The sequence below is a fragment of the Barbus barbus genome (assembly GCF_936440315.1).
Source record: "Barbus barbus genome assembly, chromosome: 43".
NCBI classification, from domain to species: domain Eukaryota; kingdom Metazoa; phylum Chordata; class Actinopteri; order Cypriniformes; family Cyprinidae; genus Barbus; species Barbus barbus.
The window spans coordinates 15,517,645-15,534,115 of NC_136721.1; the positions used below are offsets into that span (position 1 = coordinate 15,517,645).

Here is a 16,471-nt window from a genome sequence, read left to right on the forward strand (position 1 = left end):
CCACAGCAATATGTGAACTCCGACCCTGAAAAAAACAAATATTCTAATCGAATAATCGACCTGCCCATATTTTCTTTGATATTTAATAGCTAACTTGACATTTCGAACTACTGGCGCATATGGAACATTGTGAAAAAACGTATTTAATGCGAAAAAAACATCTGTCGCATTAAATACCTCTGATTTTACGGCGTGAGAAACGGTTTTTACAAGGCAGTTGCGTTTGCCGCATAATCTTGACAAACGAACGTATTGAGTGATTTATCGGCAGGGCAGATCATAACCAACCCTATTGCGCCGTATTAGCACGTTTCACGGAACATAACAGCAGGGAGACAAATGTGGTTTCACACAACGATGGACAAGAGGACAGTTGGGCATATGGTGTCTGCCGTTCCTCCGCCCCAGACGGTTTGATCCGCCACATGCCGATAGCCATTTTCTTCACATGTTGCTAACGGTTTTCCACCGACACGACTGGCCTTTTGAAGTCCCTTTTAAGAGCACAATTATTCCCCCTTCCAGACAGTACACTCACTTCTCACCTTTTTAATAAGCCACTCATAGACAAGTGTTTGCCTCTTTTGCTCGCTCTTTCTTACTTATTTCCCTAGAAGCCTAAGTGCTCCCATAAATTCCCTGTCACTTGGCTGCAAACACAGTCGCCCCCTCACCAGGTTGATTCTCCTGCTAGTTTGGAGTCACTAGAAGGGGCCTCCACACTTTGATTTTCAATGAGTCAGGTGTGACTGAATATAAAAGAAGCCATTAGAGGGAACGAGACTAAAGAGGCTTGAAAGTCCCAAAACTGGATTAAGAGAGTTCACTATAGTGACAGTTCACAGTGTTCTTCTATTTATAGTCTGCTCAATAAAGAGAATGACAGCAGATCTGGGAATGATGTCATTAATACTATTATCCTATCTGTTTTGATATGCAATTACTACATCTGGATCCATTTAGCCTAGGCATATCAGATTGTGATGACGATGAAGGTTTGGAGAACGCATGCAGTCGTTCTGAAGGCGAAATGCATCTGCAAATAGAGAGAAGTGTAATTCAAGTTATTACATGCCATATTTGTCACTATCATGATGTTCACAAATGGCAGAGTCCAAACTTAACTGAATTCACATCTACTGCATTGCTCTGATTACATTTATAGGCCTATTGCATGGTATTTATGCTTTTGAAGGCATTTTTAAATATGAACATATTAAACTTTTCATTCATCGTAATGTAGGCCTAATACAGCATGAAAATCTCAGGATAAAATGGAGCAATGCAACTCGATTTTACTTTTAATCCGAATCATATTTGAAGAGTTCAGATGCAAAAGCAGCTAAGTTCCATCTGAAATATTCTTCTAAAATGAGTATTGTTTGTGTTTAGTTATTTTGCTTTAATAGCAATGAAAAGAACCTATTCGTTGCCGTTAATGTGAATTTATTGAACCTACACATGAAGGTACCTGAGAAAAATGCTCATTTTAGAAGAAAAATTCAAACAGCACTTAGTGGCTTTTGCATCTGAACTCATTTTATTAACTGAATATAATTTGTTGTATAGCTTACTTTTAACTTATTCTTAAGAACTTTTCTAAGGAATATTGGTCAACAGCACCATCTAGCTGAGACAACGCTTACTTTGGTGTACAACAGTAAGGGTCGAGAGCAGAGGTGGGATGCGGAGGGATTATTCAAGCTGTTTTTGCAGCACAGAGTTCTAAACCTATAAAACTGCTACTGGTATTTCTGCCATGGCAGACACTTCAGTGTTTAGTGCTCTAATGTGGTGTCTACTTGCTTGAATTATTAGATGGTATTCTCTTTGAACAAAGCTAGAAAATGACATTTTAAAGTGGTCATCTCACAGGGTAAAGTGGTGACATTACCCAGAATTCAGTTGGCATGACATCTAAGAACATTCTGCTGCTGTGTGCTCAGAGTGAGATGGACTATTGTCTCTGGATCGGCCTTCAGGCACTGACAGTTGTTCTCTTTGCCAAAATGGCATCTAGAAACATTGACAGCAGCCTTCTTCATCAAAGCAGCAATTTTATGAAATTACTAACAGGAAATGGAACTCACATGCTGGCCTGTGTTGTTTTTGTGTTTGTTTTCTCTGAGAGAACTATAAGATGGAGACATATCAAATATGAAATTCTTCAATTTGTACTGCATTACTTTTACAGCTTCAGGACTTGTTTTGGAATAGTTTTATAAAGCATGACATGCTACTACAAATTATCAATATTGATAAGAATCCTACAGCACTATTAAAAACAATGCCATTACATTAACTTTATTGAATTGGTTACACCTTACAACAATGTGTCATTTATAAACATTATTTAAAGGGATAGTTCACCCAAAAATGAAAATCTGATGTTTATCTGCTTACCCCCAGGGCATCCAAGATGTAGGTGACTTTGTTGCTTCAGTAGAACACAAAGATTTTTATCTCAAACCGTTGCAGTCTGTCAGTCATATAATGGCAGTCAATGGGACCCACGGCTTTGAGTCAAAAAAAAAAAACACATGGAAAACCAAATTAAACGTGTCTGTGCCTAAGTCACCTACATCTTGGATGCCCTAGGTAAGCAGATAAACATCAGATTTTCATTTTTGGGTGAACTATCCTTTTTACACCTTAGCTAACATTAACTAGCAATATCTTTTTACAGCATTTATTAATTTTTGTTAATATTAGTTTATACAAATACAATTGTTCATTGCTCAATTACATCTTATTGTAAAAATGTATTCGATTTTAAACGTAGTTTAAATGAGTTCATGTAACTAATTTAGTTAACTAATGAAATTGTATTTTAAAGTGTTGCCACAGAACTGTTAGTCATAAGGTTTAAGGGCTAATTTGAATTCACAGCAAGTTTATTGATGACGCACAAGAAGCTTGAGCGTCAAGGTACAGTGTTCCAGCAGATTATAATATCAAATAAAATAAAAATAAAACTTCAATGCAGAATCGCCATTTGTCATGAAATTGAAGCCAGGGCTGAGCTCTTCCTGCCTCTGGGAAGCGGTGTTCACATTTGTAGAATACAAATAATGAATCAATAGCTGGAAAGCATTTTGTTGCACAAAATGTTCTTATATAAGCCTAGAACAACCTGTAATATTTCTACATTATTTAAGCTACGCTACACATAACTCGCTCCCAATCCCAATATTATTTAGATTTTTTTTTGTGCTTCATTGAAGACAAATAAGAACCAATTCATAAGTTTATTAACTATGCAAAAGATACAACAGCCAACAGCATGTTGTCTGACTCAACACAGATACAAATACATTACGAAAAACAATTAAATCGACTATGAACTGATCATGAAATGACACAGGAGCTCAATAACAATATCATGGGCATTCAACAGGGCAGTTATTTTTGCATTACAATTTTCACTTCAGAAACTTAAGTTATCAGATATTTATTGAACATTTTCTAATGCAATTCAGACTATGACAAATGTTTTTTTTTTTTATTACTTGTTCAGTAATGCAATGGCACTCAGCAAGCAACTGTAATGGATAAAAAAACAAAAAGCAAACATGGCACACAAGTGTTATTTCTAGGTAATGGACACTCAATACAAAGCTCAGCTATATTTTCTATGAAAGCAATTACTCCTTATAAACAAGTTTATATCATATGCGTCCCTCAAATTACATTCAAAAGCTACAACACCGTACTAAACCAGGTAACGAGCTAGTGCATGGATAAAATGACATCTACACCATGCTCTACAGGTGAATAGCAGGTTTTCAAGTGCTACTATATATTTCTTAACACTTACAACCATTTAGGTGTCAAAAATCCTTCGTATGGCCCACATTTCAGGAACTCCTAAAGTGGGGAAGTGTGTTTATCCCTACACTGATGTAGTACACATACACTGAATGTTTAACAAATTCCATCTCATCCTTTCCAATCCTTATTTAAGGATTCAGTGTCGTTGTGTTTTTTGTTTAAAACCACAACTACACTGAAGTGCTGGGGCTAACTCACCCCTCACTGTGTCACTGGAGTCTTTAGTACACTACTAACTACAGTAATTGTTACATGCAGTGATTTCATTACTGTTACAGACAACATATTTAGGATGCGCAACTCTAAAACTAAAATGTTTTAGTGCAGAAAACTGGTTGGACCTAGCATAATGCAAAAGAAATGTAGTGCAGCTTCATATGTTATGGCCTCCAAAATATTACCAGGGGCTTTAAAAATGAGTAGAGGCACATGGACACAACCCATCAGGTGCCCTAGAAATGGCAGGTTAATGCTGGCATCAAAGAAAGACCGACTACTGACTAAGAAAAGTGCATTTGCGCATGGACATTGTGTCAAAAACACCTACCCTGAAAAAGTGGAGAATTCACTACTGAAAAGGTCGCAATGGCCTAGAACAAACATCAAGCCACTTGACTTTTCACAGCATGCGGATACTACAGGTGGCTGCACTACACTACAACTGAAAAAGACAGAAAACACAGTTGTAAAAGGTGCTATGCAGGAAAATACACATTGTGTTTTGTTTTTACATTCTACCGCAATGCAAACTGACAAAATAATTATAATTGCCTCCCAACAGGATCAAATACTGATTATTTTTTAACAATGTACAAAAATAAAACAAATATCAAAACCGATTTCATAAGATCATTGACTGTAGATTGTGTTTCTTATTCTGGCACTGTGTGAGCTGAGAGATTGTGCGCACATTAATTGCTTTCCCCTTTTCGTAAATTATTCAAGTTTGCTATACATTTCCAAAATATCAGGGGTAAGCCAATGGTGATTTCAATTGCGGTGCTTTACTACATGTGTCATTCTGATTGATGGTTTCTGGACTTTAGTTCTCAGATGAATATCCTTTGATCACTGTTTTTTGGCAGTTCATGAACAACTGTAATACTGGCTCGTTCACTTGGCCTCGGATGGCATTTTGCACATTACAAGTATCTGCTTCAAAGCCTTTTGCACATCTTCATCCATCTGGCCCTAAAAAGAATGGTTAGAGAGTTTAAAAGTGATATTCTGAACTAAGAGAAAAAACACAAATAATAAGTTAACAGTATATGGATGGAAGCAAACTCAAAAGAATAACTTGTTGATATGTGTGCACTGTAATATGAACTGATTGTAAATAAATACAGACCTGGACAGCATAAAGAAGATGCATCCGGTAGACTGAGACAATTTCATGGTGACATTTCTTTGACTCCTATTGTGAAAAGAAAGCAACTGCTTTGAACATGTTTGGAAAGCTATTTTGAACGCGCGTATGGTGCACATGTTAAGCTTATGCAATTTTCATTTTCTCTGTTTATTACCCAATGCTGTTCAAATGTTTGGGGTCTGTAACATTCCTTTGAAACAAATTAATACTTTTATTTAGCAAGGATGCATTAAAATGATCAAAAGTAACAAAAGACATTTATGTTTTGGTTATCTTATATAAGATCTGTTCTGAACTTTCAGTTTATAGAAAGAATCCTAAGAAATGTATCATAGTTTTCAAAGAAAGATATTCATCAGCACAACTGTTATCAACATAGATAATAAAAAGAAATATTACAATTGCATGATACTACTGTTTTTACTGTATTTTTAAATAGATGAGGCCTTGGTGAGCATAAGAGTCTTCTTAACAATCATTACAAAATTGTACCATCCCCAAACTATTGAACAGTTCACTTGCTAAACTACTTATAAAGAAACAGAAGATTAGATGCCTTGCTAATTTAAAGCAGAACAAGGTTTGTAACATACAGCAAGTTGATATTGCAGTTGTTTGATCTGCTGTTGGAGCGAGTCCACCTGCTGGCTTTGCTGTCTCTTAGGGGTGCTAGTGGTGTACGACAGCTGTGAAAGGCTGTTCAGAGCATCCTTTAACTTCATAACTTCCTTTGAGAGCTCATCAATCTGCAAATAATTAAACACGACACCGTTTTTAACATGACACATTTGCATCAGTTGGACAGAAATGTGAGTGGGAAAATCCAAAAATCACCTTTTTATTCTTCTCTCGCTCAGATAGCACATGGTTTTCCACCTGCTTCTTCAGCTGGACAACAACCTCCTGAGCCTCCCTGTACTTGGTATTCAATGCACTGCACTCCTGCTCCCTCCTCACTGCCAGCTCCTGTGCTGCTTCTCTCTCATTTCTGGCATCCTTCAGCTCCTGCCAAGCGGCGGTCACCTCCAGAGCCATCTCATCCTGTTTCCTGAGAGCATCCTTCAGTAGGTGGTTCTGGTGACTTATCTCACCCTCCAGCGTCTCCCTTATCTGCTCGTATTCCAGTCGGGATAATGAATCATCTGGAGGTGCATCCTTCTTAACTGTCAGTTTGTTCTGCAAAGCGTCCACCTGCAAGGTCTTCTGGTCGAGCTGCTCTTTAAGAACTTCAACTTCCGACTCCAGGTTCTTGATGGCACTCCCCAAGGACGCCACAACCTGGGTGTGGTCTGCAATAGCTACAGACGTTTGAGCCTGCTTTTCGGCATCTTGTTTAACCTGGGCTATTTCTTTAAGTGCCGCTTGATGCTTAGCCTCAGTGTCCTTCAAAACCTTCTGCATGTCCTTCATCTTGAATGCCAGCTCTTGAATCTTCTGCTCATGCTCCTCCTTGGTGACATCTGCCTTGTCCTTAGGCTCTGAAGCATTGGACTGCAGCTGGTTGCGGGTGACGCTAAGCTCGCTTTTGGCCTCACTGTATGATTTTGAGAGCTCCAAAAGCCGCCGCTGCAGCCCATCTATAATTTCACCGAGCTCTGCCTTCATCTCCTCAAAGTCTTTGGCAGCAGCCTCCACCGGCACAGTGCCTCGAAGGGCATCTTGCAGCATCCTGATCTCCTCTTGAGACTCCTTGTACTTCTCGATCAACAGTGCCTTCTCCTGGTTGATGTTCTCCACCAAAGTGCAGTAGGTGTTCTTCAGTTCTTGACGCTCTTCCTCGGATAGACGGCCAATTTTGAGCTGAGCGTGGAGATCCCTTATCAAACAAGAATCTCGCTTTTGCTCCTTGTGCGATACGGCCAACTTTCCCTTCAGTTCTTTGACCTCCTGCTCCAGGCAGCTCCTCAAATACTGAAGCTTCTGCACCACATTGTCCTCTTGTGTACTCACAGAATCTCCCCTCATCTGTAACTCTTGCAAAGCTTCCTGGCATTTTTGGGTATTCTCACCCATGCTTTTAGATGCAACTTCAATTTTCTCAAGGTCAGTGTTGCGCTTGGCCTGAAGGGTGCGGTTCTCCATTCTGGACTCTAGAAGTTTGGCCTGCAGATTCTCCAGCGCGTCCCGTAGCAGTCGGATTTCTTTATCTGCACTCAGCCTTGTGTCCTCCTCAATCTCATGTTTGTTTGAGGAACCACTGATGTCCAGAATAGACAACTCTGAAAGATCCTCTTCGTCACCAGTATAGATATGCAAGTCGCTGGAGAGCTCGAAATCAGCGTGGGTGGAGTGGTACGAGGCATTAGACTCAATGCTGTTTGGACGGGAACTTCCCTGACCTTCCTCTCCTTGTGGAGCTGGACGTTTCTGCTCGGTGAGAAAAGAATGACTTGCGATGCACTTCCTTATTTCCAAATGCTCTTTGCTTAAAAGTGCTGTGTGCAATTTCCACCAACCAAACAAATTTGTAAAAATTTCCAAACAGGTTTCCCAGTGTTTACACAGACCGTCTTAACTCAGAACACTCACTGTTTGAATGGCCTGACAGCATTATTTTCTCCAAAAGAAGTCATGCTACAAATATTAAACTGAAAACTGATTTAACTGAAAAATCACATCATCTGTAAGGTGTTTTTGAAAATCACAATTTTTATGGTGAGTTACCTTTATTATTTGGGCAAGTTGCTGGTTTTCCAGGGAGAGAGAGGCTATCTTTGCTTGCAGTGCTGCAATCAACATCGAATCTGTGTTCCCAGAGTGCTCCATCTGTTTCAAAACAGGAGGACAACAATAGATGTGCTTTTACAACATATTCTTTTTTTGTTGGGCCTAGGACACAAAAAATTCTATAAACTGATCTGTTACTACACAAAATGTAGTAACAAAAGTGACTGTTTTGAAGATCCTTAATGAACACAAGAATCAGTGTATCTGGGCTTCAATGCTTACTCGGGACTCCATAAGGTCACATAAAAAAAAAGACACAAAGTTGTGTGTCATCAGTTAAAATTCAAACATGATGTGCAAACTTAAAACTCATCCACAAGTTCGAGTACAAAATCGGTGGTGTGGAAGAGAGGTCTGCTTTTGTGTCCCCTAAAGCAAGGTCCTTCACCTGGCCAGGGCCAGTAAAAATGCAGCTGTTAAAATGGGTTCCAGAGAGCAAAAGTGGCTGAAGATCAAAGCAGCTGCCACATGAAGGGCTGGGCGGTACTCGCCTTGGGCTCAGTCTGCTCCACAATCTGCTTCAGATCTTCAATGGTCTCGAGTAGCATGCTTTTTTCCTCATGCAATTTTTCGATCTCTTCCTTCAGTACAGCACTTTTCAGTTCCTCCTCCCCCTCAACAAACAGGAAGCGAAGAATACCCAGTTAATCATGTCATTGAATAATGAACAAAAAATAACAGCAACATGGCTATGGATTAGCTAACACAAAACCTAAAATGCTGCCTACCTAACCTGATGCAATTTTATAAAAAAAATAATAAAATATAAAATATATACACACACACACCTCACACAACAATTATTAATTAATGGTTAATAAATAATACTTTTATATTTTTTTTTTATGTTTTTAGCTATAAAAATATTTTTCAAATTTTCATTTTAAAATGTAACTTTTAAGCTTTATTTTTGGTAGTTACAAAATTTAGATTTTTATATTCTTGTTATTTACATTTGTATAACAATCAATATTATAATTAATTAATGATAATAATAATAATAAATATACTTATTTATTACACTCAATATTATATACTTAATTTATACTTAAATTTTTTTAGCACATCTTACTAATACTAAAACTCCTTAACACTTCTTCACTATTTTACCTCGTAATTGAATCTTTTGGATGAATCGCTTTTGCTGGACAAAGGAGTTTCAGTTGGAGTAAAATATGGTGGTGAGTTGATACCAGCCGACTAAAAACAATAAGACAAAGGAAAGCCTTAAAGCAAGGTAAAGCTTAGGGAGAGTATGGACACAGAAAAATGCTTAATTATCAGCTGTACATTCAGAAATCATCAAATGAATAGTTGCATCCAAGTCTTATAGAACGTGCAGAGATCACAGATTCAGTACTATGTGCCTTTACCTGGATTGGGCTAATGGGAGGAGGAGGTGCTTTTCTCTTTTTGGGGGTGGAGCTTCTGTCCTCATTTAACTTTTGACCATGCTGAGATTGTGTGCGTGATAAGGAGAGTGGCAAAAAGAGAGAGGAAGACGAAGTAAAGTGTTTAAGTGGTTAGTGAAACAAACACTGTATACTTAGTTTGGAAAAAGAAAACAATTATCACTACAGCGGGAGGCAAACGCCAGTGCATATTTCTAACAGTGAATTGCAGGAATGTTTGTCAAATGTGAGAAAGGAATATTCAATCAAAAATCCTGGCTTGAGGTTGACACTACTGTTACTAGAGAACTAAGCATTCAGTTAAAAAGTGAATTTAACAGCATCTACAGAGAACCTTTTCAGGTTCTGTCAATCAGAAAATGAGGAAAATCATCAAGTCTGAGGGGATAAAAATACATGAAGTGAAAATGAACTTGCTTACCTGAGGGGTTCTAGCTGAACTCTTATCTGCTCATACAAAGATACAGGAGGGGAAAACATGGAGTGGGGGGTTATGATGGGAAAAACTAAAATGGCATGTCATTGCTGGTGCAAACATTAGTCATGCTGTCCTAATCTTTCCTTGTTTCATTATTTCACAAACACATTGAGAAATTCTGCCAAAATATTAATTAACTCTTTCACTCCCTGGATATTTTTTAAAAACGCCACTAGATGGCAATGTTGAGCTAAAAAGCTCTGAAGGCCACTTTACATTCAAGATGACAATCCACAAACAAATATCAACTGGTTTCTTTTATTTAATACAACTGGGAGGAAAACAATTATGTTACAAATCCCAGACTTTCCTCAGTGTATCCCAGTGAATATTTTACATTGAACAACAACTGGTTTACGGTTGTGCAGATGTGATATTCGGTACAACAGCACTAGCTCTTGCAAAATTGGTTAAACCACAGATCTGGCAATAGTATGTGAAGAAATGCTACTGTTGGTATTGTTTAGTTTTGAGTGGAGTGTCATTTGGCAATTATAGAACAGCAACACTTTATATATAATGTCCATGCTACATATAATAGCAATAACTATATGGAATTGCATAATGAGCAATGGTATTTTAATCATAATTTGGAATGTGAGCTTTACAACCAAATTGTGTTAATTGCCATCACATTGGCATTCATGAGTTTACCTGACTCAGATGGCTGTCTGTGAAAGGCCGTGTTGAGAGCGGCTCGGACCTCGCTGCTGGTTGACAGTTTGGCGTAATGGAGCACGTCGTGGCCCAACGAGTCCACCATTTGCAGGTCAGCTCCCCTCTGCACCAGCAGGTCGACAGCGGCCGGACAGCTGCTCTCACTGGCCAACATCACTGCGGTTCTGCACGGATAACAGCATGTCACTTCCACTTTCATTCAAAAGGTTGGTGTCAGAAATTAATACTTTAATTTGCCAAGCATGCATTACCATTATACTATTTTTTTTTTTCAAACTTTCAGAAAAAACATTCAGCATGGTTTCCACAATAAATAAATAAGCACCAAATTAGTATGATTTCTGAAGGATCATGTGACACTAAAGACTGGAGTAATGACTGCTGAAAATCCAGCTTTGCCATTACAAAAATAAATTACATTTTAAAATATATTAGAGTAGAAACCGTTTTTAAGAGACTTCTTTCAAAAACTTGGTAGTATACTGTATGTACTGCCTTAAGATGGATTACACTATTATACCGCAGTTTTATTTACGCTGTTGGTATCCCAATTTAGTGTATTCAGCTCACTTGGCATTTTATGATAGTAGGAGGTAATGTTTAAACTGAGAAAATGTTCTTATCGGCCGTCTCAATATTATGACTGATGTCCAGAACCATACCTGCCATTTTTGTCTCTAGCGTTGATGTCAGCGCCCCAGTCCAATAAACTCTGGCAGACCTCTGCGTGTGCATGCCTAGCTGACAAAAGCAGGGGCGTGAAGTCATCCTAAATGAAAAAGAGCTTTGAGTCAACAATTTTTCTTCAAATACCATCTTCTGCATGTTAAGAGGCCATGTTATAATAATAGAGTACATTAGACAGAACTGGCATTAAACAACGAGACATTTATCAACAGAGGTATAACCTGATACATTAAATTCTACATGATAGTAGTGCACTTAGGTGATCATTTTCCCTTTTCATTTCCTAATTTCCTTGGGCAAACAATACTCTGACAGAGAAAGGAAGAGCTCAACGCTCCCGGCCGGTGACCCCAAAGGTCACAGGGGGTTCTGCCAATAATTCCAGAGTGAGAGAAACTGACACCTCATCAAAAGCACATTTAGGGTGACAGGGCTTAATTTGATCTGCAACCTGAAAATTACACCATGATTCTGTACAGTTTTGCACAAATGCATGGTTTTAACTTAACTTTCTAAGTTAAAACCACAACAACAACAAAGCTGTGCATGCAAAACATTGTGAGCTAGGTAAAGGTAATGTCTTAAATTCTGCTGACATTATGCTATATTTGAATAATTTATAAAGAAAAAGTTGTTTTTCTTTTTTCTTCAGGAAGCAAGAGGTGCATATCCAGACTTTCTATGCAAGCTCACAACATGGTGCGGTTTTTCCCTGGAACGTGTGAGAAATCTGACACTGTGTTGGTGCTAATTTATGGTAGACAACCATTATTTCAGTGTGATTGAGATATACCAAAAAGACCTTTTAGATGCTTTTCATTTTGTATCTTAACTGGCAAATGCTTAGTCATTGCAGTCCAGGGGATGTTCGTGCTCATATGGCATTAAGAAGAGAAAATTAAATGATTTAGTGCAATCCTTTGCGCTGGCTGGTTTCTACCCTGGCATGTATTGAAGAGCCAGAACGAGATTAAATTTAACAAGATAACATTTAAGAAATCAGGAAGGTCAGCGCTCAGCCCAACAGGTCAGGGAATTATATAATTGCAATTTGAACTAAGGGAAACATTTCTGCACCCAATATTTGAGTGATAAAACAAAATAATTACCTATTTTGTAGCTATTACTCATCACATCAAGGTGTTTTAAGTCACTTTTTTGTACATTCTAAGAGCGACCTTTAAGTCAATTGACATTTTGAAGACAAACTGTGGTGAAAACAATTGTTAATTTTTTTCATAAACCCAAGCCACTTCTCTCCACACAGCTAACCACATCAATCCCAATTAATTAGTTTATAACTGCATCAGCACTGATAAACACAGCACAAGTCTGCTGTGGAGAAAGTTTTATAAAATATACCTCAAGGGTATAATTCACAACCATGCCAATTTTTCAATGGCTAAGTCACTGTAATAAAAACATTAGGATAATTGTATCAGAAATGATTGGTTTGTTTACATGAGGAATATACATTCATCAGTCTTAACTTAAAACAGGTTTTCAGAGAACATTGTATCCAGCAAACCATTTTATAAGGTGTTGCCATGCTATTGTGCTCAAAGTAAACACCCTAAATACTAAGTATAAGTTCTTCCAGGCATGATATTTTAAACTATTCACATGAACTTACACCCTCAGAAGGAAAAAAAAAACTACCTTTTTTAACCTTATTTGCAGAGCTGGGTAGTAACTAATTACATGTAATCTGGATTACGTAATCAGATTCCAAAAATTAAGTTCTTGCAATTAGATTAAATTACATTTTGAAAATACTTGGAGCCAGACTACAGTTACTTTTATTTATTACATATTATTCAAACAATAACAAATTATTCATAATTGATTGATTCTCTCTAATTTTTCCGTTTCATCTTTAAAATTAATGTTTTTAAAGTAACCTACCACTAATACACATTCAGAAAGTCTTCCACTTTTTTGTGCATTCACACAAAGACCAGTCACCAGTCAGGTGGTTATCATTACACAGAAAATTGAAAGGCCACACAGCATTTGACCACTGGAATTACTTTTTTTTTTTTTTTTTTTTTCAGGATTTCAACATTGATGAACACATTCATTTTTATTTGAATTATCACTAAGTAGGTTATTTAACCATGCATGTCTATGGAAGGCTTTTGTCTTTCAAACACATTAAAATACAAATATTCACTTTATATTCCATTATATTTCTTACAAATATAATGGATTCCCAAACCTTTGTTTTTTCAGACAAACCTCTTTCACCTAATATATTCATTTGAAGTATCCCTGAGATTTTAAGGTAATAAGTTAATAATTATCACATTTGCATGTTCACAATTCTCTGGCGTTGGATAGCAGTCACATGACATGTAGGTAAACAAACAGAATATTTCTTTTAGTAAGTGTTTTATTCTAATGGATGATATTTCAAAGTGATTCAATAATACATTATGATTTAATTAATTATTTGCTTTTCATTAAACTCACAAACCCCCTGCAGTTCCTTCAAAAAACCCCAGTTTGGCAAATCTTGACAATGTTTAATGTACTTCATATGCTCAATAACAAAGAATGGGACCGTTTCTCTTTTTTCACATTTTTATATAAATTTGGTAAGATTATTTTATTTAAATCAATGTGATAAACAAGTTAGGTGAAAAGTAATCTAAAAGTAATCGTCTGATCATATGACCTAAATGGATTAGTGTTAAATATGGGTCCCTGCAAGTGACTGCCCCATAGGTTTTATCTAAAGGTACAATTTTGTCACATTTTGGCTGACAGTGTATACATTCACCCTCATTCACCCACACAATATGATTTTTTTTTTCAGGTGCTTTTGTGCATCCTTTGCTATTCATTGAAACTGCATGAAAAAGAGCCTTCAAAACAACACCCTTTTTGTTCAATGGAAAAAGATGACAATTGTCATTTTAGGGTGAATTTCCCCTTTTTAAATATATCCACATTTTTGCAGTGTAAATTAGAAATCTATGCACCCACTGCATGACTTATACTCCTGAGGGTATAAGCATCCCATATGCTGCAAGGGAAAATAAGAGGAAAAGTAGCAGGTGTGAGTTTTCTAAATTAGACCCAGTGGCTTTTGCTGAACTCTCGGTGTGTCAAGTTTTCCACCCATTTTCCAGCTCAAAGGCAAACTCCAAGATGAGTTTTAATCGGAAAAGGAACACATCAGTGGATTTGTCTATTGCTAAAAGCCTGGTTTTTGAAAATAAGGCCCAGTGTTTTCTAAGAGTCCATCAAAAGACCACTATTTGTGCTCGAGCCCAGAATGCTATTGCAACATTAGTTCGGCTACGTTTAATAATTTAGCAGTGAAAGCAGGTATTTCCGCACGTTCAAAGCAATGGGCAGAGTGGGCGAGGATGACGATGGTGGATAATCAGTGACCAAAAGCAGAAGCAGCCTCTGATGCATATCTACTCTGACACTCTCTCTCTCATTCTCGTTTCTGTCTGCTGAAGCTCTTCAGTTACGGTTGTCTAAATTAGAGAGCCACAGCTTGAGGGTTCGTTGCCTCCCACACCGACCCTCTGTCTCGGAGTAATTTACAGCTTGAGAAGAGAAAAACGCTTTATTTCATTGAAGCTGCTGACATTATGCCAATTGATATGTGTGAATTAGAGAGTAGGTGATCATGTAAAATTGAAGACAAAAGCTTTTAAAGTAACAGACAAGCACATCGGTTCAAGGAATAGTTCACCCAAAAATTAACACATTAATATTTGCTCAAATTTTGCTCACCCTCATGTCATCTAAGATTGGAATTGGGACTTGCCACAACACTAATCTATTGTTGCTTTTGATTGCTTCTATTGTCCTCATTTGTAAGTCGCTTTGGATAAAAGCATCTCCTAAATGATTAAATGTAAATGGAACAGATTTTGAGAAATTTAGCAAGATATCACTTGTTCATCATGGAGTCCTCTGCAGTGAATGCAGTAAACGTTTCACCTCACAAGATGTTAACTATTGAAATGAAGTCTTGTGGATTATTGTGATGTTTTATCAGCTGTTTTGACTCTCATTCTGACAGCACCCATTCACTGCAGAGGATCCACTGGTGAGCAATGATGTAATGCTAAATTTCTCCAAATCTGTTCCAATGAAGTAAACTCATCTACGTCTTGGAAGGCCTGACGGAATTTTTTTTAGCAGATTTTCATTTCTGAGTGAACTATTCTTTTAAGTAAAAATTTAAATAAAAAAAATATATGCGTAAAAGAGGCAGGGGAAATCTTTCATGCAAAATGCAAAACTGCATTTTGTTCTGCTACCTGCAAAAATGGATTAAAAGAAACTTGACTTTAAAGGAAGTTATGGCTTCTGTTTTCTAGATAAAGTGGCTCATTATAAATCATTCACGTCACAAGCCATCTTTCTCTACCATACATTTTAGAGAGGATGTCTCCCCTCACAGAACATAGCTATTTGATGCATTATTAGCATGAAATATTTCTCTGGAGTTGCATCAGGGTCGTTCATCCTTCCCCGTAGTCAGTCTAATCTCTGGGATAAAAGCACAGTGGGTCTCAACAGTAAACACTACTATTAAAGGATAACTGTGAATAATTATGGATTCATTTCTCAATTAAAATATACACTGCGGGGAAAGCTCCAACCATCCAAAGAATGTTGAATAAGAATAATTTGTATACTTCTTATAAATGCCCAGATAAGGCAGATGCATATGAATGAATTCCTGACATAGAGGGGTAAATAAGGTCAGTACAATGGGCAATAGATAAAAAAAAAAACACTTGAGTTTTAGAATTGTGATTGTTTCACTTTACAAGAAACTTTTTAACAAAACACTGAGGTATAAAAAGTCTGGATGTGCCTGACTGCCAATATTTTTCTTTTGTCTCTTCTGTTGTTTTGAAGTATTTCAGTTACTTATTTATTATATATATAACTACATATGTGGACTGATTGTTAAAAGTTCAAATGAATGGCAGATGCTAACACTAACCAACCACATTGTTATGCAAAATTTGGGACATTGAAAAATAAAGCTGGATGTAAACAAGATTTGTACAGAATGTTTCATATATTTACATATTCTAAGAGAACAGATAGGAATGTATTTAATGTATAACAGATATAATTTTTTAAATATGTATACATATTATACATTTTAAATCCTTAATAAATATTACTTTATAAATGATTAAATATTCATTGATATTTATAAATAATTTATAAAAGTTATTAACACTCTCCATATACATTTTTATGGTAATACAAATGTTTATTTTACTAACATTTAAAACATTTGCT

The 16,471-nt window shown here is 36.9% G+C and overlaps 1 protein-coding gene across 3 annotated transcripts in view; it reads right to left on the reverse strand.

The window, feature by feature from the left end:
* Positions 1–2,884: 2,884 nt before the first annotated feature.
* Positions 2,885–16,471, reverse strand: part of LOC306862079 (ankycorbin-like) — a 32,878-nt gene continuing 19,291 nt past the window's right edge. For 2 of the 3 annotated variants that reach the window (XM_079404697.1, XM_079404698.1), the window contains exons 8-18: positions 11,158–11,264; positions 10,472–10,659; positions 9,761–9,786; positions 9,301–9,381; positions 9,038–9,127; positions 8,419–8,541; positions 7,865–7,966; positions 6,035–7,567; positions 5,794–5,946; positions 5,180–5,245; positions 2,885–5,022 (exon numbers count right to left, since the gene is read on the reverse strand). In XM_079404697.1, the coding sequence (XP_079260823.1) occupies positions 4,945–5,022; positions 5,180–5,245; positions 5,794–5,946; positions 6,035–7,567; positions 7,865–7,966; positions 8,419–8,541; positions 9,038–9,127; positions 9,301–9,381; positions 9,761–9,786; positions 10,472–10,659; positions 11,158–11,264 (2,547 nt within the window). In that variant the 3' untranslated portion in view covers positions 2,885–4,944. The remainder of the gene's footprint in view (positions 5,023–5,179; positions 5,246–5,793; positions 5,947–6,034; positions 7,568–7,864; positions 7,967–8,418; positions 8,542–9,037; positions 9,128–9,300; positions 9,382–9,760; positions 9,787–10,471; positions 10,660–11,157; positions 11,265–16,471) is intronic. The other variant, XM_079404699.1, reaches the window with a different exon arrangement.